At 45.3% G+C, this 27,373-nt stretch overlaps 1 protein-coding gene across 1 annotated transcript; it reads left to right on the forward strand.

The window, feature by feature from the left end:
- Window positions 1-237: 237 nt before the first annotated feature.
- wnt9a (wingless-type MMTV integration site family, member 9A) lies at window positions 238-15,216 on the forward strand. The gene is made up of 4 exons (XM_034556141.1): window positions 238-329; window positions 11,353-11,612; window positions 11,920-12,182; window positions 14,617-15,216. The coding sequence occupies exons 1-4, from the start codon at window positions 238-240 to the stop codon at window positions 15,214-15,216; spliced, it is 1,215 nt and encodes a 404-aa protein (XP_034412032.1).
- Window positions 15,217-27,373: the final 12,157 nt, after the last annotated feature.

A 27,373-nucleotide genomic window follows, 5' to 3' on the forward strand; every position in this document is an offset into this window, starting at 1 on the left:
TCAGACCTGAGAGGGAATTGTGAATCAACTCAGCTCTCTGTATGCATTGCCATAATATTCTCTCTCTCTCTCTTTCCTCCTCCCTCTCCCTCTCCCTCTCTCTCTCTCTCTCTCTCTCTGCTGATGGGAGGAGCGCAGCGCAGCTCCTCTCTGTATAAGAAGTGTTGAACTTTCAACAAGGGATTTTACACAGCTACTCAGGAGAAACGAAATGATCTGCCCTGGAGCCGCAGCAAAATGCTGGATGGACACCTACTCCTGGGATGGTTATCGTTCACAGTCATAGTGTATCTTCTCAACTTGCCTGGACCAACCGCAGCGTATTTCGGGTAAGAAACAGACATGTGTGTGTGTGTGTGTGTGTGTGTGTGTGTGTGCGTGTGTGTGTGTCCATGATGCATGATCTCATTGATTTGATTGGTTCCTGAAATGCAAAAAGCAGGTAACAACTTTTTATGTCTTTCTTTCTTCTTTTTCCTTTTCCCTTCAAACTTTCTTTTCACACACACGAAAAAAAAAAAAAAGTTTCTTTCGCGAGACAACAACAAAGTGATGTGATGTGCACGTGTGGGTGCGTGGTGGTGGTGGTTGTGTGTGAGATCCGCGTTGATCATCCCGTGCGGGTCAGCGAGGTGTCATTTTGGCCGCGGGTGCGCAGCGCTCGTGCGTGCGTGCGTGCGTGCGCGCCTCGCAGCTGGTGGCTGCAGCAGGTTGTCCGCACGTGATTTTGAGCCTCTTCAAATGAAGCTGCTGACAGCGAAGAAAGAAAAAGTAAAAACAAAACAAAAAAGCAAGCCCGTAACCACAGCATCTGTTATTATGAATATTATTATTATGAATATTATTATTATTATTATTATTATTATGATCATAGGTGGTTTTACGCAGCCGTGGAGAGTTCAGCCCATTCTTTCCTTTCCTTGGCTCGTTTGAATGACAGGTAGCGGTTCGAGTGATTATTTTTGCTGAAACACTTGTAAAATCATATCCCGAGTCTCTGAAAACAGCCGCGGAGCGAAAGGTGAGCGCGCGTGCGTGCGCCCGTGTGTGCGCGCGCGCGCTTCAGACTCCACAGCTGGTAACAATAAAGCAATCTGGTGGCCGAAACGTCTGCTCAGCTTGCGCAGAAAAAAAGAAAAATTCCCCCCATCCAGCATAAACATCACACTACTCTTGCAGTTTTTCTTTTCTCTCTCTCTCTCTCTCTCTCTCTCTCTCTCTCTCTCTCCTTCTCTCTTCTATTTTCTGCTGCCTCCATCAACTTTGAACACGTGTTGGGAAATTTTAATCAAAACGATTTCACGAATACACGTCACGTGCACAAATGCATGTTTTAATTTAGAAAAGAGCACCGAGGGGGTGTACATTTCAAAGTAAGTCATTCCCAGGGAAACGCCTTTTTTTTTTTTTTTTTAGGTGTAGCCCACTATGACCTCCGCTCTGCAGCGCTCTACTAATGCACTGAACTCCTCACATGAACTGCACTCTTCTGTCTCGGTTACAGAAGAACATTCCCCCCCCCCACCCCCCCCCACCCCCCAAGGTCGTTCAAAATGAGGTCAGCGTGTCAGGTGGGAGGGCGGCCATGTTTCACCTGGAACTGAAGAGGGTTTTTTTGTTTTGTTGTAATCCTAAAAACTGTCAGAACAAAATGTACCACGGTGGCACGTTGCGCTAACTCCACTTTTCTGTCTCCGCAACGCGTCGTCGGATCGTCGCAGACAAATGGCGTCCGGGCTGCGGAGTGATGACACTCGAAGCCTTTTCCCAGCAGAGAGGCCAACAACGTATGGCAGGAATGGGCGTGTGTGCACGATCCAGGAGTGTCGGTTGATGTGAGAACTGAGGTGGTGAATCTGCAAGAGAGGGCAGGAAGTGTCCCCGTTATACACTCCTGCTATCCCTTCTCCTCGATAAGGAGTCACAAACGTGTCTGAGTTAACCCAATTGTTGCGATTAACTCAGATTTTCACAATTTTTAAAAAATGTGTTGGCACCTGAAAATCGTTCTCGCCCGAGTGACGTCGACGTGCTGCACAGCACCTGTAGTAGTAAGAATAATAATAATAATCAGCCCCCTTCTTGAGTGAAACGTCACCGTCCCTTAATGCACATGCCCCCCCCCCCCCGTGCGGTGCATGCGAGACGTACTCACAGATGTTATTATTCCGTGTGCTCGGGCGAAGGAAGGGGAATATGAATGAGCGTCGGTGAATGATTTAGCCTTCGCTGGCCCGAGGAACATGAAGCGTAGTGAAAGAGGCTGCGCGCAGGTGACACCGATACAAACTGCGACTGCTTTCCCCGTGGCCGACTTCCCAAGAAACCCGACCCCGGTGACACTCCGGGCACGGTCCTGCACGATGGCATCCCAAGGGAGGATGGGGTTGGGGGGGGGGGGGGGGGCGGCTCTTGAGTACTGATTTACCCAAAAATAGGAGGGTCAATGTTGCATACCCAATTTCCAGAGTGTGGTGGAGCGTAAGTGTAACATAAACACAATCTCTCCGTGCCCCGTAGTCTGTGCCCGAGGGGGGGAAGGGGGGGCGAAGCTTAAATTGTCATCCTTCGCCACAAGAATGCGAGCGCTCGTTTTCTTCACCCCCACCCCCCAGCAGCCTGTTGTGGCAGGTGCTGGTTCTGCTAAGTCCGTTATCGTTCGAATTTGTTCGCTACCTAATGAGTTACAAGCACCGCGATGAGATGTCGGCGAGGGGGGGACCCCCGGCCGGGCCCCCCCCCCTCCCGGGGCGACCGTCAGTTTAAATTTTTTTTTTTTGGTAAAAGTAAAAAAAGGCATGTCATTCTGTGGTCTTGTAAACTGTGCAGAATGCGAGTCTCCGACAGTAAGTCAAGAGTTTTGTTGTTTTCAGGGGGGGGGGGGGGGGGGGGGGGGGGGGGCACACCGCAGCATCCAGATAGCAGCCAATAAAGCGGTTGCTATGACTTGCTTTTTTTTTTTTTTTTTTTTTAAACCAAGAATCGGTTGGTTCCTGAAGCCAAGCTGATGGTATTATTGTGTTCAGCGCTCCATTAAGTAGAGGCAGAATGCCAAAAACAACCGGATAACAACTGGGATGTGTGTACATTTACTCGGGAGGAGGATGGATCTGCAAAAAAAAAAAAAGGCTTTTTATCATTGTGCTGAATTAGTTCCTGCTGTGTGTCAAACAAGTTTATTTTTTAATTAATTTAAGAGGCTCCATGTAAACATTTCATTTTGGTTCCCCTGTTCTCCCGGCTTGCCTGCCTCCATGTTGTTTTTTGTGGGGAGCTGCTGGGTGATTACCACTCATTATGAGCAGCGTGAGTTAGTGTGTGGGAGGGGGGGGGGCTCAGGCTGGCGATGCCTGGCAGACAGTGGTGGCGGGGCGTCTCATTACCAGGCCTTCAAGGACTGATTAGCCCTGACGGTGCAGCATGGGCGGAGGGGGCAGGCGGGGGGGGGGGTGCACCGTCGATAGGAGGGATTTCCCAAACTTCATAGGATATCCTGTGGCTGCGCAGCCACACCTCAAACGGGTATCACTTTACTGTGAGCCGAGAAGATAGGATTCTCTCAGCATTTGGCGCTGTGGCCGCGTACGGCGCGGTGAGATCACGCAGAAAACCCTGGGAGGCTTAGATAACAGGACCAGCGTGCGCCTTCCGAACAGAGGGCGCCTTTTTTTGTTTTCTTTATATTTCTGTTTGATACTCTGGGATTTGAGCTAAGCCATGCGTCGCTTCGGGGGGGGGGGTGGAGGTTGGGTGGGGGTTCTGCTCTCTCCAACATCCCTGGGGGGAAAAGGGCCCTGCTGCGCCGGTGGATGCCACAGGGTGGTGCAGAGACACGGGTCCCTCAATCGGCACCTTTTTTTATTTATTGGAGTAACAGTAGGAGAGTGGGAAATGAAATGTGAGAGGAAAAAAAAGAAATGCAAAATACAAGTTTGTGTGCGAAAAATACTTCTACGTATGCTCAGTTGTGGTCAACTTGTATGACCCCCCCCCCCCGGGGCCAAAGAGAAATCCCCTCTCTGCACAGAATATAATGTCTTCTCTAAACTAAGTCACGACTGTTTTGTTTAACAGGTTGAATTATCAATAATTGCAGAGTATACACACCTTTTTATTGAGGGGCTCATACTGTGTAATAACACGGTTCTCGTGAATATTTTTGGTAAGGCTTTTGAAAAATGCTCCCATCCTAACTGGCTAACAGCGCCGGTGTCGTCGGCATCCGCCGAGCAGACCGCGGCTAAGACTCATTAGCTTTGAAACGGGACTGTCCCACCAGGACCGTCCCAGTGGAAGGGAACTTCTCGTTGGTACACGCATGATGATCTTTGCAGATGGAGCTGCTGGGAGACGTGGGCAATTTGCACACAAAAAAACCTGGGAAAACTATAATATATAGTCTCAAGATACTTTTTAGTGGTCGGGACGTTGATGAGATGATGCTTGTTAGCGTGACCGCTATGTCCTGTGTTTTCCATCCTTGACCGCAGGCGTTTTTTCTCGCTGGTTTGTGGGGACATGAGAGACACGGCACTTCACGTGTGATTGACAAACCCTCACTTAAGGCTTTTTGGTTTTCTGGAGAGAATATCTGTGCATTTTTTTAAATCAAGTCAGTTTGAAAACGTGGCTTTCTGCAGCAGCCAGTTTCGCATGCAAAGATTAATAATTTAATACAAGATGAAAGAATGTTGACCGTACCTTTTTAAACTGCAGGGTTACTTTTACTGCACTTAATCAGGACGTTCATCTTGCGTAAACACAATCCTATAGAAGCCTGACCTGACACGCACCGAGATACTCTCACTCCAACGTTGTGTTTGCCAAATGGGTGTTATTAAATAGACTAAGGTTTGCCCCCAAAAGGCATATTTAAAAGTATTAAAGTCTGAGAATGGACACGGAGACATGAATGGGCAAGACGATCAAGGCTGCGATTTTTAACCTCAAAGTACTTTTGTTACTTATTTCATAAAATGGCCCAATTTGCATGACTTTCGACTGGTTTGCTGCTGTCAGACGTCAAAAGAGTCGAACCTTTTTTTTTTTTGTTCTTTTCACTCCAGGCGATAAATGAACCGTTTATACATGCACGGAAACTCCATCTGCTGAGGAATATTTGCCAGGAGAGGCCAATTAACAACACTTTCCATCTTTTTAACTTTCGAAATGACTGTCAGTGCTTTGAGCTCCGATTTTTTTTTTTGCGGATTGAAGAAAGAAAAAAAAAGATCTTTTAGTTTTGGGGTTTGGGTTCTGCAGGGCCTCTAAGTAGTACGAGTAAATAACCGTGAATGAACTCAGCCGTGAGCGATTGTTTTCATTTTGCATGCTTTAGTTTATGCACAGGAGTGCTTTTTGCCCATGTGTAACCGTGAAATGAGCAAACCTGACATCTCTGCACACTTTTAAATACAAAAATTACCACAGTCTGAGTCTTGTGTCTGCACATGCGAATCCCCCCCCCCCCGAGAGCCGGGAACGCGCGTTTGGTGCGCTGGTACAGGGGCCGCCCCCCCCCCCCCCCCCCCCCCCCTGTGCCACGGCGTGAGGCTAGAACAGGGGAGTCATGCGGACACTGCTGCATGTGCCCAATCTGTGCCAGTCACACAGTGACTATAACTGAGCTGCAGCTGACCTTAGAAGCCTTGAGTTCTCACATAGCAGTTAAACCTCTTACCCATTGCCCCCACACTCCCCATCCCCCCCCCCCCCCCCCCCCTCCCCCCACACACACCCCCCAAAAAAACCGCCGTCCCCGCAGTCCTACTTCTCAGCTACCGCCGTCCGCGTTTCACGCCGGTGGATTAAAAAAAGGAAAGAATATCTTTCCGCTGCAATACATTGAACATAAAAGAAAATATGCCTCGTGCACATTATAAATATATGGAAAGGGTACATGCACAGGAACTTGACCCAATCAACCAATTATTGGGAGTAGCCTGACTCAGCCTATGTTGCCTGTGAATATAACCAGAAGGGTCAGCAGATGATATAACATTGGGTCATATCCTGTTAAGCCATACAAGATAGCGGACATCCCCACCCCACCTCACACACACACACACACACACACACATTGGAAATGTGCTGCTAGACGTCGCACGACATCCCCACGATGCAGAAAGGCTCATTACTCAACTAATAATGACTCGCTAAGTCCCGGGTCCCAGTACCACTGTGTTTGTCATGTTACCGTACTGTGTCAGCCACAGCTTGTTAGTCACAATACCCCGGTGCTTTCAACCGGTGACTAATCTTATCTTGGCCTCGTACGTAATCGTTTACTCTTTCCCCTATTTCTGGCTTTAATGGGAAGGGAGAGAAAATATCTGAGTTCAGTGCAGGATAAACCGTCTTGGGACACAATATCCCCGAGAGTCCCCCCCCCCCCCCCCCCCCCCCCCCCCCTCCCCGTGTGCCACGAGGGAGTCAAACGCGACACTGATTGACGGTTTCTTCAATTATTCACGTTCAAGCTGCGGAGCACATCGTGGAGAGCGACCGGGCCGGAGGGGGAAGAGAGCGCCACGCAAACTCACATTCCTACAACCTCTGGCACGGCCTGGCGCGATGCACCAGATGGGACTTTGGGGGCAGGGTGGTCTGAAGTTCATCCAACATTTCGGAGAAAAAGCACACACTCCCACCCCCCCCCCCCCCCCCACCCCCACACCCCCCCACAGGAGGAGGAAAAAGTGAAATGAGATCAGCACTGGCTTTGGGTTTAAACACACAAAAAAGAAAAGTCAATGTTTGAAGAAAAATGTACAGATTATTATCAGGTGAGCGTCGTGGTAGTTTGTCTTCACTGACAGCTGAACATGTTTTTTTTTTCCGGGACACATGCTCACGTCCGTCATTGTCTCGTAGGGAGGTTTACGTTCATGGGAGAGACGGCGCTGGTGTTGTCTACAGGAGGCTTTGTTTTGAGCCAACAGCTGGGGAGGGGGGGGGGGGGGGGGTGATTGGCATTCGTTTAGAGTAATTGACCGGTGGGAATAGGGGAAGTTTGGGGGGGGGGGGGGAGGATGGGTGTAAGTTGTGATCTAGGAGACACCAGACCACACAACCTGCAAGTTCAGGCTGATGGAGAAGCTGTGGCTTTTGTGCAGCTTTTTCTTTTTTCTGCCCGGGCGCGTTCAGCCACGACTGACTCTCGTGGGTGTTGACTTAAGGTAGTGAGTGCATGCATGCATGTGCATGTGCACATGCATGCATGCACACACACACACACGTGTAACGTTATACGGTAACTAAACTTGGCCACTGTTTGAGGAGTGAAGACGACAATAGCTTATCTTTCCAAATTTGTAAGAAACGACACTGGATACAGAAATATGTTTCGCTTTGGCAACATGTGCTATTTCTTTTTACAGCAGTTGGAGCCACATTGAGAGAGAGAGAGAGCCTTTGAAATCTATTGATCTTGACATATGATATTACTATTGTAAGTATTGATATAACAAACCGTGAACGTCTGCAGAAGACCTACACAGGGAAGCAACTACAGCTCAACCCACGCGGCACTAATCTATCATATATTAGCTAATGACCATTTTTTAAGGCACAGCTTTTTATAAGGATACTATGTTTTATTTTTTTTTAGTGAAATGTACCGAGGGGACATTTTTCATTTGAATAATAAACTCAATGCTCTATTGGACAACAGAGACACCGTGTACTTCATTTTCTTTTGTTTTCTTGTGCCAATGTATCTGTGATAAGATCAAATTATCTGATATATATCTATATATATATAAATATATATCACTCATTGGATGCTCCAGCTGTGATTTTGTTTTATTAAATGTATTATTATTATTTTGGCACTGTTTTAGCATCTGAGAGAGACATATCTAGGAGTTTAGGCATTGTTACGCCTCCTTAACTCCTCACAAAACCAACCAGTGAATGAGAGTGTAAATGTAAAGCCCGAGAGGGAGCGACGATGGCAAAGTTTAGTGCTAGTCAATGATTTCCGTCGCGGGATCGACTCTTGAGGTGTGACACTAGCAGTTTCCACTGAACCCGCCTGCAGCGGACAACGTATGTAAAGTAAATGTAAGTGACAGGTGGCGACAGGTAGAGAGAGGACTGAACAAACTCCGGTGTTACTAAGTGGGAGTTGGCCAGTGATGCCAGTGTGTGTGTGTGTGTGTGTGTGTGTGTGTGTGTGAATGGAAAATAAAAAGCTGAGCAAACATCTGCAAGAATCCCACCTCCACATAGGATAACAATGAGTTTTATATGTTGGCGTTATATTCCACGTGTAGCTGGTGTTGCTGTGACGACGCCTCAAACAACATGTTGCATGTTGTGCAACGTTGTGGAGATGCTGCGAGCTTCACTCACTCTTTTTAAATGTGGGAAGCAGCTGTATTCTCCATTAAGTGCCTTCTTGGGCCCTCTTTAAATGGCTTTTATGAGTTGTAATCCTAAGATTTATTATTGGTAGTAAATAATTCTAGTTATTAGATGAACACATTTTGGGGTTGTGAACCAAATTTTCTTTATAAAGGTTCAGCTGAAAAAGGTTATTTGATTTAATTATGAAGTCAATCTCTTGAAAATCAATGGGCAATAATAAAAAATGAATACAAAATTTCGTTTTTAAATGGGAACATTTCAGATTTGTTTCTCTTCTCTCGTTTCATTTTGGCTGAATATTTTCAAAAAATATCTGTGCGATTCAGCCACTGAGTTGAATGAGTTCATTCTTTTAAAAATAAACAATTGCTAGACAGAAAGAAATGGAATCCGCTTTACATCTGCGATACTATTTGACTGTAAAGCCGTGCAGCTTTTTCCTCCTGGAGACTCGACGTTGTTTCTCCACCTCCAACACTTTGCCTCCCGGCTGTCTTTTCTTTTTGGTAACTAAGCTAGAAATATGCCTCGGAGACAATATCGCTGGAGATCGGTGTCGTTGTCATCTTTGGCCTCCCTCCAGCTCTGCTCACACACACACACACACACACACACACACACACACACACACACCTCTCTGTCTCAGACAAGGCGGACGTCACGCAGACGGTTGAAGGGCCCGCCACTCCAACGCTTCTTCTCGTATTTTGGCATGCGGTGCTTCTGGGAAAGATGTAAAGCCGATACGCGTTGCTATGCGCGTCACGTTGGCGGTGACGAGTAAATTTAGAACGACATTTCGTTGGTTGGAGCTCATCTTTTTTTTTTTTTTTTTAAGTGCATGTAGTAAACTGCTTCCTGGTGCGCCGTCAATATTAAAAATGTCAAATTCTTTTAAATTGTTCAGAATGGACTCATTCGCTTGCCGTAGAAACGTCGTGGAACACGACGGTAACGTGACGGCTCAGCTGGATTTGTTTTGTTTTGGCACTTTTTGCAATACTTGGAAAATGTCATCACGGTGCACTCTGGAAAAAATATATCAAAACAAATACGAGGAAGACGTTGGACAGTTTTCTCCGGCATTGTTGCACGTTTCGCTCCGTGCATGTTTTCACTCTCTTAAGTGTGTCGGGAGAGCGATCTCTGTCAAGACCCAGCTTGCCAAGGTTTTCCATTTGAAAAATCCAGAGCTGTCAGGCAAGTTTAGGGAAAGGCAAACACACACTTTTGTAAAAAGGGGAAACCATTTGACCCAATCTGAAAGCAAAATCCCGAGGCCTCGGAAATTTTCGACCAGAACGCAAGAATGCATCGCAAAGACAATATCGTATCGCATGTGTGAACCATTAAGTGCATCGGTACGAAACTCTATCCGTTATTGGACTTATTCAAATTCAAATCTCTCGTCGTTAGAAACTACTGTGACCTCCTTCTGCTCGAGGCTAAAGTGGATACGAGCGGTGACAGAATCGTCTCTGGAAAACCAGTTGATGAGGGGGGGGGGGGGGGGGTCCGAGATGTAAGATCACCGGTCGACACTTTGTGCTCTATTAGTGGAACCGGTGTCGACATCCAGCACACACACACACACATATATATTGTAGATGCTGCTTGGTTAAAAATCCAACAACCAATGCGTTTACCATTTTGCCGCGGTTACTCTTCAGTCTCATAGTTGGACTTATTTTATTTCAAGGCAACTTGTACACGTTTTACATGCAAGAAGGAATGGACAATGTGCATCATTGGTTCGAGGTGTCACTCAATGCACAAAAGTGTGTGCCTGAAATGTCCCCGAGTCCCCCCCCCCCCCCCCCCCCCCCCCCCACCCACCCACCCCCCCACCCCACCCCCCTCCTCAAAAAAAAGGCCAAACCGTTGGCCCAGAAGACTCGTGGGTTTTAGCGACTTCTGTAAATCCAGTTATTCTTCAGTTTCACTTTTAAGGGTGTAAAAGGAGGCCAGGAATTCCACATAATGAACACCCAACGGTGCCAATCTTGTCAGTCGGCGTGACCAAAATGGTCACAGGCTGACAGTCACACCCCCCCGTGTGTGTGTGTGTGTGTGTGTGTGTGTGTGTGTGTGTGTGTGTGTGTGTGTTTACGAAAGTAACGTTCCGCTCTCTCCCCGTCACGAACCTCAGAACGCCGGTCGTTTTTCCGCCAGCTATGTGGCAGTCGTCCTTCGCTTCTGCGTGTTTTTTTTATTTTTTTTATATACGCTTTCCTTTTTTAAATAAACGGACGAGAGGAGCACAAGTCCACATGTTCTCCACGCCGTGTTTAGAACTGGAAGCTTCTGCTCGTTATATATTTCAGCTTTTTAACGTCCCGAATGCTGGACTTTTGTTACAGGGCTTCTATAACGAGAGTGTAAAAATCCTGCTGTGTGATATCATGTTTAAATGTACAACGCTGCTGTGAGTCGCCCCCCCCCCTCCCTCTCAGGATATCATATAAATATTAAACCAAGTCTCTGCTGGCTACTGTTTCACTGCACGCCGTCGTTTTTTAAAAACATGTCCCCCACACCGGTCGAGCTCTTTATGACGTCGAGGAATTATAATCTCCTTCTGAAAATTCTCGATACTGAAGGCAATGAGCCTAAAAGTCTAAAACGGGGGAGGGGGGGGCCTCTTGTGAAAAAAGAAAAGGACTCTTCCACCTCTGCAGAGAATTTTGCTCTATACGCGGACACGCCTCACGCTGGAGGTTGATCTCAATCTCCAGCATTTCAATTCCCCTGAACATTAACCACCGAACAGCTGAATTCATTTGAACATTAACCAAAACTTTGAAAGCATTATATGCCCCCAGCTGTTTGCGTAGTATATCTTTGCAACTCCTTTTTATTGTTTGTCCAGGAAGTTCAGCATCCTGCGCTTTATTAGGGAAGCCGCTATCAAGATGAATCCACAGGTTTAACTGACCACGAGTGCGTCTGTGATCTTTTTTTCCCCTTCTTTTCTCCGTCTAGGTTGACGGGTAATGAGCCGTTGTCCATCCTGCCGCTGAACTCTCTACCGGAGGAGAACGTGGGCAGGGCCCACTACAAGCTGTGCGACCGGCTCAAACTGGAGAAGAAGCAGCGCAGGATGTGCAGACGAGACCCGGGCGTGGCGGAGACCCTGAGAGAGGCCATCACCATGAGCGCCCTAGAATGCCAGTACCAATTCCGCTTCGAGAGGTGGAACTGCACCTTAGAGGGGCGCCACCGAGCCAACATATTAAAAAGAGGTATGGAGCAATATGTGCCTTCCAGAACACGAATACAAGAGGCAGACAAGCATCATCTAGTCGAGATGTGTCTAGAGTGGAGACCATGTCGAGAGCTGTTGAGAGGCGATCAAATTGCTCCCAATCATTTTCGATATTACACACTGATGATGACAACTGAAACGGCGTTTTAAAACGAAACGTATAATTAAAAAAAAAAAAAAGAGTACTTTGATTGATGGATTGTGCACAAAACCTCTTTTTGAACCCGCTCTATTATATATTTTTTTCCGCCTCTCATTCGTCACTCTCCAATATGCCCCCTCAGGATTTAAAGAGACAGCGTTCTTGTACGCCATCTCCTCGGCCGGCCTGACCCACGCCATGGCTAAAGCGTGCAGCGCGGGACGCATGGAGCGCTGCACGTGCGACGAGGCCCCGGACCTGGAGAACCGCAAGGCGTGGCAGTGGGGAGGCTGCGGGGACAACCTGAAATACGCAAACAAGTTCGTCAAGGACTTCCTGGGCAAACGCTCCAACAAGGACCTGCGTGCACGCGTGGACATGCACAACACGAACGTGGGCATGAAGGTGAGAGGGAGAAGACGGAAGAAGTGACATTACTTGCACTTAAAGCTGCTCGAATAGATATCTTTGTATCATCAATGGGGCAAATTATTGTGTGTAATCATTTGTAAAAAAAAACAACTAAACCTAGAGACTAAAAGTCAGAATCTCGGCCTCTGCCAGATCGATTTTGTCCCAAAAACTTCCCGGGAGTGCAATACTTAATAGTTGGCCTTTTCAATTCAATTCAGTTTATTTTTTATATAGCCCAGAATCACAAATTTACCTCCAGAGGGCTTTTACAATCTGTACACATACGACATCCCTGACCTTTGACCTCACATTGGATCAGGAAAAACAAAAAAAAGGGAATAAACCTTCAGGAGAGCAACAGATAACGTTCCCTTCTCCATTCACTCCTTCGTGAGTATCATAGTTCATCTGCGGCGTTGACAGCAACAGTATTTTACCGGCTCATAATTCGTCTCGAACATTAAACCGTGATTTATCAGGGGATGTTAAACTTAAGGGAGGTTCGTTTTGAAAAAAGAAGAAAATGTATTTTGATAATAATGTTACAGCAGTATCTTTACATCAACCGTCATGTCAATTTTTCCTTGGTTCTTATTAAAAAGCAACAAAAAAAAAAAACAGTGTTTCATACAACACACCCAACGAGGTCAACCAGTACATCTGGAGTCACAGAAAAGTATTCAATCACAAAAATGTCCGCCGCTCACCGGCCAACCGGTGGGAAAAAGTGCGATAATGCGACGCAGAGGCTGAGTGCCGCGCAATCAAATCGACAAACGACAACCGTGAAGTGCCGAGTCATCGCGCCATATCTTTTGATATCTGCTTTTTGCAATGCTTGAGTTTAAACATTACAGAGCTGGTAAATGAAAGAACACACTGTCCAAATATTAGGTTATAATGACCAAATGGGAATGAGTTATACACGGGGCAATTTTGGGAAAAGAATTGTGTTGAGTGACTGAAGTAATTGCCACTATACATTTAGTGAAATAAGTGCTCATTAGTCAATATTTGTCCCCCCCCCCCTCCTCCCAGATTAGATAAGCAGCATCTCACATTTGTGCTTCTGGCACAATTCAGTGGCTGTTTGTGGTTTGCAAATATTGTTTTTTCATCTTGGAAGTGTTTTTAATAGTAAAATAAAGAAGAGGGAACGGTCTCGAATCGGTCCGGGCCAAAGCAAACTCAACCTCCTGGAATACGTTTCTTTTCACTTTCAGCTCTTTCTTTCTTTTTTTCTCATATCGGAGCCATTTTTCATCTGGGTTTTTCAAAAAAAAAAAAAAAAAAAAGAATAATAGCAGAAGCACACTTCCCAAAATGTTAGCAGACACACAAAAAAAAAAATAAACGCTCCCCCAAAAGACCAAAATGCAGGCTCTTTTTTTTTTTTTTTTGTTGTTGTTTGTTTTTTTGTCTCCGCGATACGATCTCTCGGGACAATTCCCATTCGCGATAAAAGATTTACAACATTGTTTTTTTGATCCTTTTTTTTTCTTCTTCTTCTCTTCTTTTCTGGTGATTCGCACATGTAGTGAGGTTCACCGCAAGTCGTTCGGGGTGAATTCCCACACGGAGGACCGGAGCTTGGAATGTGCTAGCCTCCGCATCCCCCCCGACGTTTAAAAGCTGACCTATCAAAAATGTTCTTGACCTGCTGATGTGATGAATATGCTCTTTCCTGTCCCCCCCCCGATCTCTTTCGCAGTCTGAGAAAAGAGAACTGTAAGATGCTATCCAAACTCTTAGGACAATGTGTTATTGTCATTGATTTTTCACACACACACACACACAAGTAGCATTAAAATAACGCGTTTGCGGTCACTTTTGCTGACGATCTCCATGTTTCACTTACAGTTCTACGATTCCTTATGAATCGAGGCTGTTCTTTCTGTGCATGACTTATTATCTGGATAATAAAGTCAAGGACATAATTACCACGCTAGAAGATTGGATTCATCAACTCTAGGTTTAGTAATCTCATTTAGTGTAAAAAAAAAAAAAGGAAAAGAACAAGTCTCTTCTTTCCAAAGTCTGTTTATTAAGCAATATCCTTCCCTCACTCATCATAAGTTTTGGCATTTGATCAAAATGTCGTAACCAGTTAATATTCTTTTGCTCTTTTTTTTGCAGGCTTAGACAAAGTGCAATACTGTTCTCCTTCTAAATCATGTTAATTATAGTTCACATGCAACATGTGAAGCTTCTGTTTTTCCCCTTCTATTGTGATATCAAAAGATAATTAGTCTTTACATTCCTCTCAAACCACTGCTCTCCGCCCTCGGCGTCTAATCGTGTGCATATTTGTGTAATTTGGCTCCTTTTGAAAAGAATGCTGCTTACTAAACAAAAAGGCTTGTTAAATGACGTCGGCTTTCCTCACATTCCTCAACGGTGCTCTTCGTTTGTCTCCCGAAACCAGGTGATCAAGGCCGGAGTGGAGACCACCTGCAAGTGCCACGGCGTCTCCGGCTCCTGCACCGTGCAGACCTGCTGGAGGCAGCTCCTGCCCTTCCACGAGATCGGCAAGCAGCTGAAGCAGCGCTACGAGACCTCCGTCAAGGTCGGCAGCTCCACCAACGAGGCCACGGGGGAGGGCGAGATCTCTACGGGCCGGAGCCAGCAGCAGCAACCGCAACCGCAACAGCAGCAACAACAACAGCAGCAACCGCAGCAGCAGCAGCAGCAGCAACAACAACAGCAACCACAGCAACAGCAACAACCACAGCAGCAGCAGCAGCAGCAGCCCCTGCCGGGCCTGAGCGATCAGATCCCTCGCACTATGGACCTGCTCCACATCGAGGACTCGCCCAGTTTCTGCAGACCCAGCAAGTACTCGCCGGGCACGGCGGCGCGCAAGTGCTACAAGGACAAGAACTGCGACGCCATCTGCTGCGGCCGAGGCCACAACACTCAGAGCAGGGAGGTGACCCGGCCCTGCCAGTGCCAGGTGCGCTGGTGCTGCTACGTCGAATGCAAGCAGTGCACGCAGAGGGAGGAGGTCTACACCTGCAAAGGGTGAACCCCCCCCCCCACCCTCACCCCCCACCCCCACCCGCCTCCTTACGATCAGTGGAGCGAGTGAAAAAGATGGTGGCGTTGAAGAGGAGCGGGTTGCTTTTGTTCTGCTTCCACGGTCGGAGCGCTGTTCTGCAAACAAAGAGAGGAGCAATAAGCACTTTGAGGGATTTCTGGTGGGGTTGGGCTTCAGAGGTCCTGGACCCCCCCACCCAACTTCTCAGACAACTGGGACAAAATCTCAAGCTTTTTTTTTTTTTTTAAAGAATTTTTATCACAGCTTGGCCTTGAAGAGGAGGAGCTTTTATTCCCCCCCCCCCCCCCCCCCCCCCCCCCGATTTGCATCTTTTCACAAGAAATCTGAAATCAGCGTCCAGTTGATGAGGATCGAACACACGGACAGTAACCGACAGACTGGATTCTGGGGTCGAAGAAGAATGGTGTGTGTGTGTGTGTCTGTCATTCTTTACGTGTGTGTGTGTGTGTGTGAGTGTGTGTTTGGGGGTTTGGGGGGGGGTTCGAATGACGACTTTTATGGCGATGAAAAACCATATTTCAGAGACTGCTAAAAAGAAGAAGAAGAAGAAGAAAGAAAAAAAAAAAAGACAGGGTGTAAGATTTACTTTACACGCACATATTTACACTCACACACGTCGTGTGTTTTCTTTGCATATGTATGTACATAAATTCAGTTATATTGTAATGATATATTATACAAGCCACTTATCTAAACTATGTTAAAACAAACCACTAACCACACAAATGTTTTGTTGTTTGTGTGCTCGTTGACAAGGCCCTTTGGAAAGCAGCACAACTCGCGTCCGTCTTCTGGCTGTGGATAATTTATAGATCCTTTGGGGAAAATATGTAATTTCTTTCTTTTTTTTCGGGGGGTCGGAGGGGGGGGGGGGGGGGAAATAATATAATATGAAGCTTGTTAGCAAATAACTAAACCAGTCAGTTTAGGCTATTCTCGGGCCTCGAGCGAACGAACCAGTGTTCAGGGAATAACTTAAACCACTAATAACTATTTGATATCCAAAGTTGGAGATGACAGTGGCCTTGTTACGGCCAACAGGTGATCACATGACCAGCGAGGGGGGGAGGGGGGAGGGGGGGATGAACTGCCCCTCATCCTGTTCTCCCTTCCTGTCCTGGGGGGGTGACTCGCATCAGAAATCGTTTTTTGAGCTCAGCGGGAGCTTAAATCTTTTTTTGTTGTTGTTTGTTTAACTTTTTAATACTTTTGAAGTTGGAAAAAGAAATCTGTGGAGAACTGGAGGAATGTAGCCCCCATACTATTTACCCCCCCCCCCCACCCGTCCTTTCTTTCCTCTTCAGCTGCCACCATTCGATTTGAGCCGTATTTCAAACACACGTAGAACACCAAAAACGAAACGGAGACAGAAATCGAACTCGACGTGTCGGCAGAATTGAGGCGAATGTGCCGAAGGCTTCGTGGCTATAATGTAAAACGTATTTCACGAGACGGGACATTCTGTGCATCGATGTCTGGATGCAAATATCAGGTCTCTTCATTCAGACGTCAGTGAAATTGTTATAATACGTTTGGTTAATTTAGCTTCTTTTTTTTTTTTTTTTCAATATCGACGCAGCGTCATGCAACTACAGCCACGGTTTGAAAAAAAGGAACCGTTTGATGTTTTTATGCTTATTTGCTTTTTACTTATACTGCTCTCAGGCTACAGTCATTTAGATCTGTTCATCATAAAGACTGGAAACATAAACTATGGGATGCTGATCAGTGAGCCTCGGGGATGCTGGGAGGCATGTTTTCTTGTTTCCAGTCTCTATGCTAGGCTAAGCTAACCGGCTGCTAGCTGTGGTTTCATATTTATTTGACATATTTAAGAGCGGTATTGATCTTCTTATTGAACTACCAGCAAGACAGTGAATAAGCGTACATGTCAATCTATTCCTTTAGGAAACCATGAACATCAAAAAGGTTTAATTTTCTCTCTGAACACACAAACAATGCAGACACTATTATGTCATTGTAGCCTCTGGGGAACATTATGTTATATACTATAAGTTATGCCTTGTTTTAGATGGGTGTGAATTAACTACTGAGTGAGGGACCCAGCTTTTGTATTATAGCGCCATTCACGCACTGAAGCCCAAAAGCCCTATAAAGTATTTTAAGATCTGTATTTATAGATACAAGTGCAGATTTATTTTGTTTCTTTAAAAAAAAAAATTCAAAAAAAAATAGAAAAGAATTGTAAATAGCAAAAAAAGGTTTCTTCTCCTGTGGTATATAGAGACAAAAGTGAGGCACATGTTCAACTCTCACAGAAATTAGTAGCAATGAGAAATGCGAGGGCCCCGAGACGTCGTGCGTGCGTGCGTGTGTGTATGTGTGTGTGTGTGTGTGTGTGTGTGTGTGTGGAAACACAGCTGCTGTAACGAGATGGTTACAGATCGTAATCGGCGACGCAGCGCCGGTTGCCAAACACCCTCAACAAGAGGCTCTTACCTTGTCTTTTTTTTTTTTTTTTTTTTTTTTTTAAACAGACGGTCCGGTTCTGTAAAGATGATTATCACAAGATGTGAAGAATTTTTCTTTTTTTTTAAATAAAAAAATCGCTCGCGGCTCATTCGTCCCGAAGAGATGAATTCCGAGCATTTTGATATGAGGAGGCGTGCCAAATAAAAAGACTGGTCAACACATATACATAGAACTTTGCACGCTACACGGAAACCATAATAGCTATGCTGAGACCTGAAGCATAAATGCCACCTTCCCACAACTTGTGTGTGTGTGTGTGCGTTCACCACACACACACACACACTCCTCGGCCCAAACACACTGAGGTTCTCTACCATTGAGCGCTGATTCAAATCAGGCATGACAGGAATACCCAAAATGCACACCAAGAGCATTTTTTGTTTTGTTTATAGATTGTACATAAAGGCCTACACATTTTTAAAAAAAATAAAAAATAAAAGCGTCACAGTCGTCAATATTCTCAAATATCCCCCCCAAAAAAACTCTGCACTGTTTAGCCGTACAGTGGATCATGTACAAAATTATTGTTTTGAAAAAAATTCAAAAGATAAATTATTTTTAAAAATATATTATGAGCATGTGTTTAGTGTAAATAACGTTTAAAAAAAAAAAAAAAAAGTCTAAATTGATTTTATATCCTGTATTTTTTACTCTTGTTTTTTTCTTTCTGGGTGTTTGTTCCTTTTTATTTTTTTATTTTTTTTGGGGGGGTGTGTGTGGAGGCTTTTGGAGAAGCAGTTTATTATACTTTAAAGCATATTTCACGTCATATCTCATCGTTCTCGGTTATTTAAGCACTAACAAATCCTAACGATTTTTTTAGAAATCAACTCACCGTTTAGCCGTCTTTTTTTTTTTTATTCATGCGCACGATCATGACACGTTTTCTTTTTTTTTACAACAGTATTCAAACTAAAATCACAGTCATCAACCATATTTTCTTCTGTTTTTGTATAATCGACTATTTCTTGTGAAAAAAGACTTTGTGACGTTGGTTATCTCCAATACGACGCCGTATAAAACAGACTCGCTTGTACTCCTTTTGGATCACGTTACACGTACACATACTTTTTGTTAGGATTTGTGCTGTGCTTGTGTAACAGAAGATATACAAAAAAAACCATGTATCGCCCCTTTTGTTGACGATACTACACCAAGCTTTGTCCATGTTCACGTATTCATGTCTTATGGGAACCCTAAATTATTTTTTCCTCTACCTCATGTGTATAGCTTGTAGGTATAAACAGATCACAAATGACTGGTAAGAATGTATTTAAGTTATTTAACATCTTTGTATAACAAAGGCGAAACAAAAATCTGAAATAATAAATGAATTTTTAAATTATTTCTTCGTGTGGTTTTCATTCTTCTTCGGGAATTTTACTTTTACAAAATCGGGTGATGCACTTGAAATAATAGTTTTTTACCGGTGATTTTAAAAATGGTTTGTAAATCCCTTATCACCGGCCTCTTTTTAGACTGTTCACCTGACAATAAAATATTATCAATACACATTTTCAATTCAATTCAGTTTATTTTGTATAGCCCAATATCACAAATTACAAATTTGCCTCAGAGGGCTTTACAATCTGTACACATACGACATCCCTGTCCCAGGACCTCACATCGGATCAGGAAAAACTCCCCAAAAATAACCTTTCACAGGGAAAAAAGGGAAGAAACCTTCAGGAGAGCAACAGAGGAGGATCCCTCTCCCCGGATGGACAGAAGCAATAGATGTAATGTGTACAGAATGAACAGCATTTACAAAGTTACATAAACACATTACATGAATATAACAATGTATGAATGGAACTCCAATCCATGAAACAGAAGGAGGTAGAGAGGAGGGGGCGGGGCATCAGCAGGGCCAAGGTGGGAGGCCGGCTCACCAGGCATCAGACACCTCCAGGTCCAATGGACCCTCTGAGACGTGAAGTCACAACGACTCCGGGGAGGAAGCAGAGTTAATAAGGTGCAATGGAGAGATGTAAATTCATCCATAAGGAGAGAGAGAAGAGGAGAGAGGTGCTCAGTGTATCCTAAAACATCCCCCAGCAGCCTATAAGCCTATAGCAGCATATCAAGGGGCTGGACCAGGGCAAACCTGATTCAGCCCTAACTATAAGCACTATCAAACAGGAAAGTCTTAAGTCTAAGTCATTTCAACCTCTTATTTGGCTCTAGGGAGTGTGATGCATTTACCGGGATCCTCGCCCGACCTTACTGACCTTATTACGGTAAGCAAGGTTTAGTTTGCCCAGTCGTCGTGGAAACGTACATATTCTTTCACCGATTCATGTTGACTTAAAAAAAAAGCGACGGAGCCGGAAATGACTGAACAAAAGTGAGTGGACTTTGAGTTTGAGGTTGTTTTCCCAACACTTAAAAAAAACCCACTTAAAATGCAGCGTGCAGGATATAAAACCTTTTGTGGACCGGTTATCATTCATAAGTTTTCTGCAGGTAAAAAAAATAAAAAAATAAAAAACCCACTGTCTCGGAGGGTTGGACCCGGCTGGGAGGAAGTATGCGTCCCACATTTTTGATAGAAGAACAGTGACTGCAGGAAACAAAACCTTCCTTCTCTATAATCACACGTCATTGTTGTGGTTACGTGTTCCCCCGAAATCTGATCCAGACTTGTTGGATTTCACCCCAGTTTCACGGAGGAATCACCCTCCCTTTTTTTTCCTCTTTTTTTATTATGACGGTTTTATATTGATTTAGTGTAAACTGATTATCGAGGCCTCTTGACATACAACCAACCGCCGTGCAAGTGATGTTTTTTTTACATTTTTCAAAACAAAGTCACCGTGAAACTCGTCGGCCGCGAGACGTAAACATTTATGATTCTTGGGGCTGTTCACGTCGGTTCGGACCTACACGTGTGTGTGTGTGTGTGTGTGTGTGTGTGTGTGTGTGTGCCGGAGAATTGGACCGACGTTATTATTTCAACAGTCCCCAATTCCCTCAGCGGACGAGCTCGAGATTTTCAGGGAGTTTTCTCTCTCAACAATCTTGCAAATATCTCGTTGCCTCATCTTACAGACCTCCGAAGCTCCAGTAATCCAAGAGAGCGGTGTGGGGTGGGGGGGGGGGGCGGGGTGGGAAGGACCTTTGCGTCCGGATTGGGAAAACAACACACAATTACGGAGTGTGTCTGTTGTAATACCTAAAACATCAGTGGGAAAGCCCTCGGCATCCCCGACACGTGTACCTGAATTAGCAGCGCAGGAGTGGCACCCCTATTCTGGTGTTAGCGATTCCTCCCCTGGGTCCTAGCTGCTCTGAGGAAACCGAGAGGCTTTAATGTAACCCCCCCCCCCCCCCCCCCCCCCCCCCTCCCTCCCTCCCCAGACTTGCTGGACTCCTCCTGACTTCCTGCCCCCGCTACCAGGCTCTAATAGGAGTTGTAACTCTGCGGCGTGCGCTGTAATCCGACAACGTTTAGACAGCTGTTGCCCTGAAGGAAGTGGGTGCAACTAAAGCGCATGTTGAAAAAAGGTAGAAATCATGCAAGCTTGACCCCCCCCCCCCCCCCCCCCCACAACCCCCACCTCATCCTCCTCCTCAACTACCTCCCATTCTCACCCTCATCCTCCCGGTTCCCTCGGACATGCACATGGCTGCCAGGCCCGAGAGAGAGAGAGTGAGTCGGAGAGTGAGATAGTTCTCCGACTGCTGAAAAGTGGCAGAGGATTTGTTATTCCAGCGCCCCCCCCCCCCACTGCACAGGAAGTGTGTGCGCTGCCTTGTGGAGGATTCGCTGATCACGTAACTGGATGCAGACTTCGTGGCATTGAAATGCATAGCTGGAAAAATACAGAAAAATTAGAACTGAACGGGCCTTTTTTTGGGGGGGTTGCTTATCTGCTTTCTATAACGCTCTTGTGTATCATGTGTGTTCTTGTCTATCATGAATAAGTCATAAGCCATAATGTTAGGATGCACTTTTAAACTCTTAAATCTGGATTTTAAAGTTTTTAGACTTTTTGGTCCCGCCCCCTTTAAAAGGTGTTTAACCAGGTGCTTTGTGGGTGTGTCTTCATCATCATCATATCTATACAATCAATGTATATTCAGGATTTAAATTGTTTATAATAACCCAACATTTTTTCCATATAATCTACCCTCAAAGTGCACCAGATTGACGCATTTAACTTTATTTAAATGAACACGTCTTTTCGTCGCTCGCATCGCATTGAGGCTTGAAGCTTTTCACGAGGACAAATCTTTTTTCCTTTTAAAAGTGACAGTTTCATAATTAATTCTTTGAATTCACAAGTTCCTTTTTTGACCTGAGGGGTAATGAATGAGAATCTAAACATGAGCTCCTCAACGTCTCACTGGGGTGAAACATGTGTGTGCTATGAAAACACCTTAGCTCACTCATGCCGCATGTCTCACAGATTTATGATATATTTTTTTTCTTCTTCTTCTTCTTCTTCAGCGTGTTGGAAAAAAGCGAGTTCCTCTCTGGAAAGTGTGATAGGGGTCTGAAGGGGTCTGTGCCTTCCTCGCCTCCTTCCTGCTGCCCTGCCCAAATAGCTTACCCTGTTTATAACTGTTTTTGATTGTTGTTAAGTACCTGTCAAGAGCTCCCCGCTCGCTCCTCGCGCCTGGAAAAACATGTGAGCTCAGCACCTCTTCAAAAAAAAAAAAAAAAAAACGGGAGCGAATTAAGAAAAATGCAGCGAGCCCCGAAGGAAAAAAAATAAATAAAAAATACATAATGTGTAGAATCTGCTATTCCAACAAGGATGACTTTGTTTTGAAATCGGCACGTCAGTCAACTTTACGTTGCCGTTAGCGACGCAGAGACCACATTTCTTCTTTTTTTTGATATATATATATATATATATATATATATATATATATATATATATATATATATATATACATACATACATATATATATATTCCTTTGGGGGAAACCGGCAACAATAACTCAATAATCACTTCAGTTGAGATTACGGTGCACGGCCGCTCAAATGATGAAGCGCCCGGGAGAGGAACGTCGACGTGTAATACATCTCGAATATGTCTCGCGATGCACGCGCCGTGAAAACGATCAGTATTTATTATTTCTTTTACTGGAAGGGGACTGACGAAGTCCCCGCACTTTTCTTTTTTTCTTGATGATGATGATGATGACGATAACCGACTCAGGAGCTTCTCAACGCTTTCTCACAATCATAAAAACGTCGACCTCGCATGACAAAGCTCATCTCTCAAAACGGTCGGTTGTCAATACCGCACAGAAAAATCCGAGCGGACCCCCTGAGTTGACATCTGGAAAAATAGAATAATAAACAAACAAATTATTTCTATAAATAATAACGGAGCATGTGTTTCTTTCATTGGCAAACATGCTTGGGAGGGGGGGGGGGGAGCACAAGAGACCCCATAGCTAGGGGGGGGGGGGGGGGAGATAAACATAGATCCGCGTGGACGCCTGTTTTTTTTTGTTGTTTTTTTGGCACGCCCGCCGCACTTGCAAAATTCGCACCGGGAGATTTTGGGAGCGCTCGCCAGCAGAAGGTGAAGGGTTAGAAACATTTTTATTCTTGAAGGAAATTCCACCTATTACTCCATTATTCATCAGAATCTCCGAGGAGATGGATGCTCTAACTGCTCTAGCAGAGGCCCGTTTTTTTGTGTGTGTGTGTGTGTGTGTGTGTGGGGGGGGGGGGGGGGGGGGGAAACAGTTCATCATGCGAGCTATAGCCTAGACAAGAGGAGTGTTTTGATGCATCACCAGGAGGGACGTGTGCAGATGGACACATACTCCTCAGTCCATCAATTCACTCGGACAGTAAGTACTTTGCAGATCGCTGTGAATGGATATTCAATACTCATAACTACGAGGCATTAAAAGTCACAGCAGAGCAGAACAGTCACTCGCGATTGTGAAGGAGATATTTTTGTCTTCATCATCCAGGTCACCACCTGTTTTGTGCATCAGGGGATGTATGAAATATTAGCTACTGGGACAAATTGTGGGCTTTTTTTTTTTTTGTTTTCTCCCAAAATGTTGACGTTATATAAAGCGCATGAGGGAAAGTTGTACAGCAGCGATTCGACGAGGACCCCCGGAAGTTTCTATCGGCAGCTGCCACTGACCTACAAGCACTCGTTTGTGGGGTGACGGGGAGAAGAGAGGGGGGTCGACTGTGTGTGTGTGTGTTGGTGGGAGTGTGGGGGGGGGGAGGGGGTTACAATGGGAGGCTGATGAAAGTGAGGGGGTTTACAGAGATGGGCCATGAGGCTGCTGTCCGGCTCATGCTTCAATTGTGCAGTAAAGATTCCCCAGCTGTCCTCCGGATTAGCCCGTGTGCTTATGTGATTAGGATACATGGCACCGCGGCGAGACCAGGCGCCTCTGACCCGGAGAATGTAGAACGAGATGAGATGAAAAAAGAAAAAAGAAAAGGATGGACGGGTGGATGCTGCGGAGGCCGCCGACGCGGAGAGCACCCGACATAAGACCCGTTTGTAGACTGCATGGGGGGGGGGAATTAGCCTGTTGGCCCGTTGTAAGTATCCAAATCCTCAGAGGAATGTTTTTGTGACATGATAGGAAAGATTAATTCTCGATAACAAGGATTTGACTTCTCAACATGTATTCTATTCCCTAGAACTGGATCTATACCTGTGCCTCGATGTGCATGGTGGCCCTTGCTTTCCATGCTTCTAGCTTAGCATCAGAACATGCTAACGGGATCTCACGGAAATACGTGACGTGACCGAGTATGCAAAACAATGTGAACGTTAGCGTTGTTTAGTTAACCAAAATGCTATGTTTAGAAATGAAAAGAGCGTTTTATGTATTTCTGTAAGATCGGACTGAAATTTGCCATTTGATTCTAGCTTAGCGTCAAAACATGCTAACGGGAACTCACGGAAATACGTGACGTGACCGAGTATGCAAAACAATGTAGATGTTAGCGTTGTTTGGTCAACCAAAACTACTACGTTAGGCTTAGAAATTAAAATTAAAAGAGCATTTTATGTATTTCTGTAAGATCGGGCTGAAATTTGCCATTTGATTGCACAGATAAATTTAAATTAAGCAACAGTTGAAGTGTAGACATTCGGCTTTAATTCAATGAATATAACAAAACTATTGCATTCACCGTTTAGGAATTACAACCATTTTTGAACCACGTCACCTGGTTAACATGGTGGATGGAGGCGGCGCTACGGCTTGGGTTTGTATGGCTGCCAATGGGACCGGGTCACATGGCGTTCATTGATGATGTCACAGCTGATAGAAGTAGCAGGATGAGGTTTGGAGGTGTTTAGGGCTGGACGATCCACTACTAGATTCAGCCAAACGCTGCAAAACCGATTGGACGGCGCTTCTCGGTGCAGATGGATAACGACCCAAAACATACTGTGAAAACATCCCCAGAGCTTCACAAGGCAAATAAAAATGGAATATTCTTCAAATGGCCAAGGCCGTCACCTGATCTCAACCCAAGTGAGCATGCTTTTTATTTACTTAAGATAAAACCGAAAGGCAGAAAGACCCACAAAACAAGCAGCGCCTGAAGGCAGCAAAGGCCTGGAAAAAGCATCTCAAGGGAGGAAACTCAGCGTTTTCCTTTAAAAGTATTAAAAGTGATCAGAATATTCACTGTTATGGTAGTTTGTCCGATTACTTACTGAAAATGTGGAGGACTGTGTAAAAATGACTGTGTCCTATTTTTGTTGTATCCATTGAAATGAAGCTGAAAGTCTTTATTTAATATCCACTGCAGTCGTGCAAATAGGCAAAATAAGAAGAAAAAAAATCCAGACGAAATTGAGTTGTTGTTTTTTTTGTTGAGAATAGTGCACAATGGTGAACGTACACAGAGCCGACACATGCAGCCCGCTAAAGTAATCTGTAACCCCTTAATTCAGTTATGAAACCTGCTTAAGTCACATGTGGCATTCTTGGAATCCCGCTGGACATTCATTTTTTTTTTAAACGCATACAATTTTTTGGTGTGACGTGATCCATGCTGAAAACTAAATAACAGCCCGTACGTTTACCGATGCGTGGTATCCCCATGGCAACACATGCACGGCATAGCAAACCTCTGAAATGTGGGAAACACTGATGCAGACGCAGGAAGAGGCAACACTTTCCCTCCTGCATCCTCTGACTCGTGTTTTGGTGTTGGCTTGGCAGAGCCGCGAATGACTTGTGGAATGACAAACAGTGTGACAACACGGTGTGTGTGTGTGTGTGTGTGTGTGTGTGTGTGTGTGTGGGCCCCCGCCGCCGCCGCACCAGCTGCACGTCGTCCCAGCTCGACTGTACCAGACGCAATGGCACGGGTTCAACGGTAACGCTGACCTCACGAGGTCGCGGCCAGCGCCGCCTGCTAACTTGTTGGAGGCAGCGAAAAACAAACAAAACATCGCTACTGCACACAAACAGGCCGGGAAAGCAGCCGGGAAAGCAGCCGGGAAAGGCAGACGACCGGTTCGGTGTGTGGGAGCTCGGGAGATAGTAATCCCGTCTACAAGATGCGTTTTTCTCACTTTCGATTCCCACCCTCCGCTGTTTTTTGGTACCCGAGCATTTCGCCAACTAAATGGAATCCCAGAGGATCGTCGGGGGGGGGGGTACTCCAGGATCTGTCGCCAGCCATCTCAGCGAGTGTGTGGGCCCGGCTGCTTCAATGGGAGCCTCTCATGAGGGGACGGGAGAAAAAGGAAAGACCACATTGTCGTTGGGTGGCGGGGTCTCCATTTTGTGTGAATTTGGTCATTTGCTGGCCGAGGTCAGCTCCTGAAGATTAGTGGTGGTGGTGTGTGTGTGTGTGGCTGTGTGTGTGTGTGTGTGTGTGTGTGGTGGGGTTGGGCTAAATTGCTAATCCATTGATTTAGCTGGAGTTAACACGCTGGCTCGGGTCCAACAGGGACTTAAGTCACAATTGGAGTGGGCCAGATATATTGAGCGGAGACGGTGGGAAAGTTGAAATGCTGCTTTTCCTTTGACAAAAAGAAGGAATTTGAAGAGGAAAAATTGAAGCGAGAGTCTGTTTGTCAGAAAAAAAAAAGGAAAAAAAGTCCTTCACTATAATGTCTACACACTTAAAAAATGTAAAAAAAATTAAGCGCAACTTTTGACACGTATGGAAGAATACATCAACATTTTAAAAAGCTGAATTATTGAAAACACAACAGCGCAATCAAGTCCAAAAGATCTTAAACCACCCCCCCCCCCCCCTCCCCACCCAGAACAATATTTCCTTCGGCAATTTAAACACGAGGCGCATCGTCATCGTGCACGTTGATGAATTATTTCATTTTTAAAAAAAGATAATGTAAACAAAAAAAAAAGGTGGGGGGGGGGGGGGGTGCATTGTCGAACTGTGATTCTTCACAGATTCTTGTAACGTGTTAAAACAGGACAGTAGAAAAAGGACAAAGAGACATTCCATCGTGTCAGTGACACTTTGTGTGTTTCTTCACGTGTTTTCACAATTATGTTTAGCGGGCTTCGTTGTTGAGAGAGACGGAGCGAGAGAGAGAGAGAGAGAGAGAGAAAAAACAACAACAACAAAAAAAACACTCATCATGCTAAGACAGCCGCCGTAGCCTCGCAAGGAATGGTCCTCCACCTTGACTT

This window comes from Cyclopterus lumpus, chromosome 17, assembly GCF_009769545.1.
Source record: "Cyclopterus lumpus isolate fCycLum1 chromosome 17, fCycLum1.pri, whole genome shotgun sequence".
NCBI classification, from domain to species: Eukaryota; Metazoa; Chordata; class Actinopteri; order Perciformes; family Cyclopteridae; genus Cyclopterus; species Cyclopterus lumpus.

Excerpts from the sequence above, each read along its gene's own strand:
- wnt9a (XM_034556141.1), top strand. The coding sequence starts at position 238 with ATGCTGGATGGACACCTACTCCTGGGATGGTTATCGTTCACAGTCATA. Across the intron at positions 330-11,352 it reads CCAACCGCAGCGTATTTCGG|GTTGACGGGTAATGAGCCGT; the intron begins GTAAGAAACAGA and ends TTCTCCGTCTAG. Across the intron at positions 12,183-14,616 it reads ACACGAACGTGGGCATGAAG|GTGATCAAGGCCGGAGTGGA; the intron begins GTGAGAGGGAGA and ends TCCCGAAACCAG.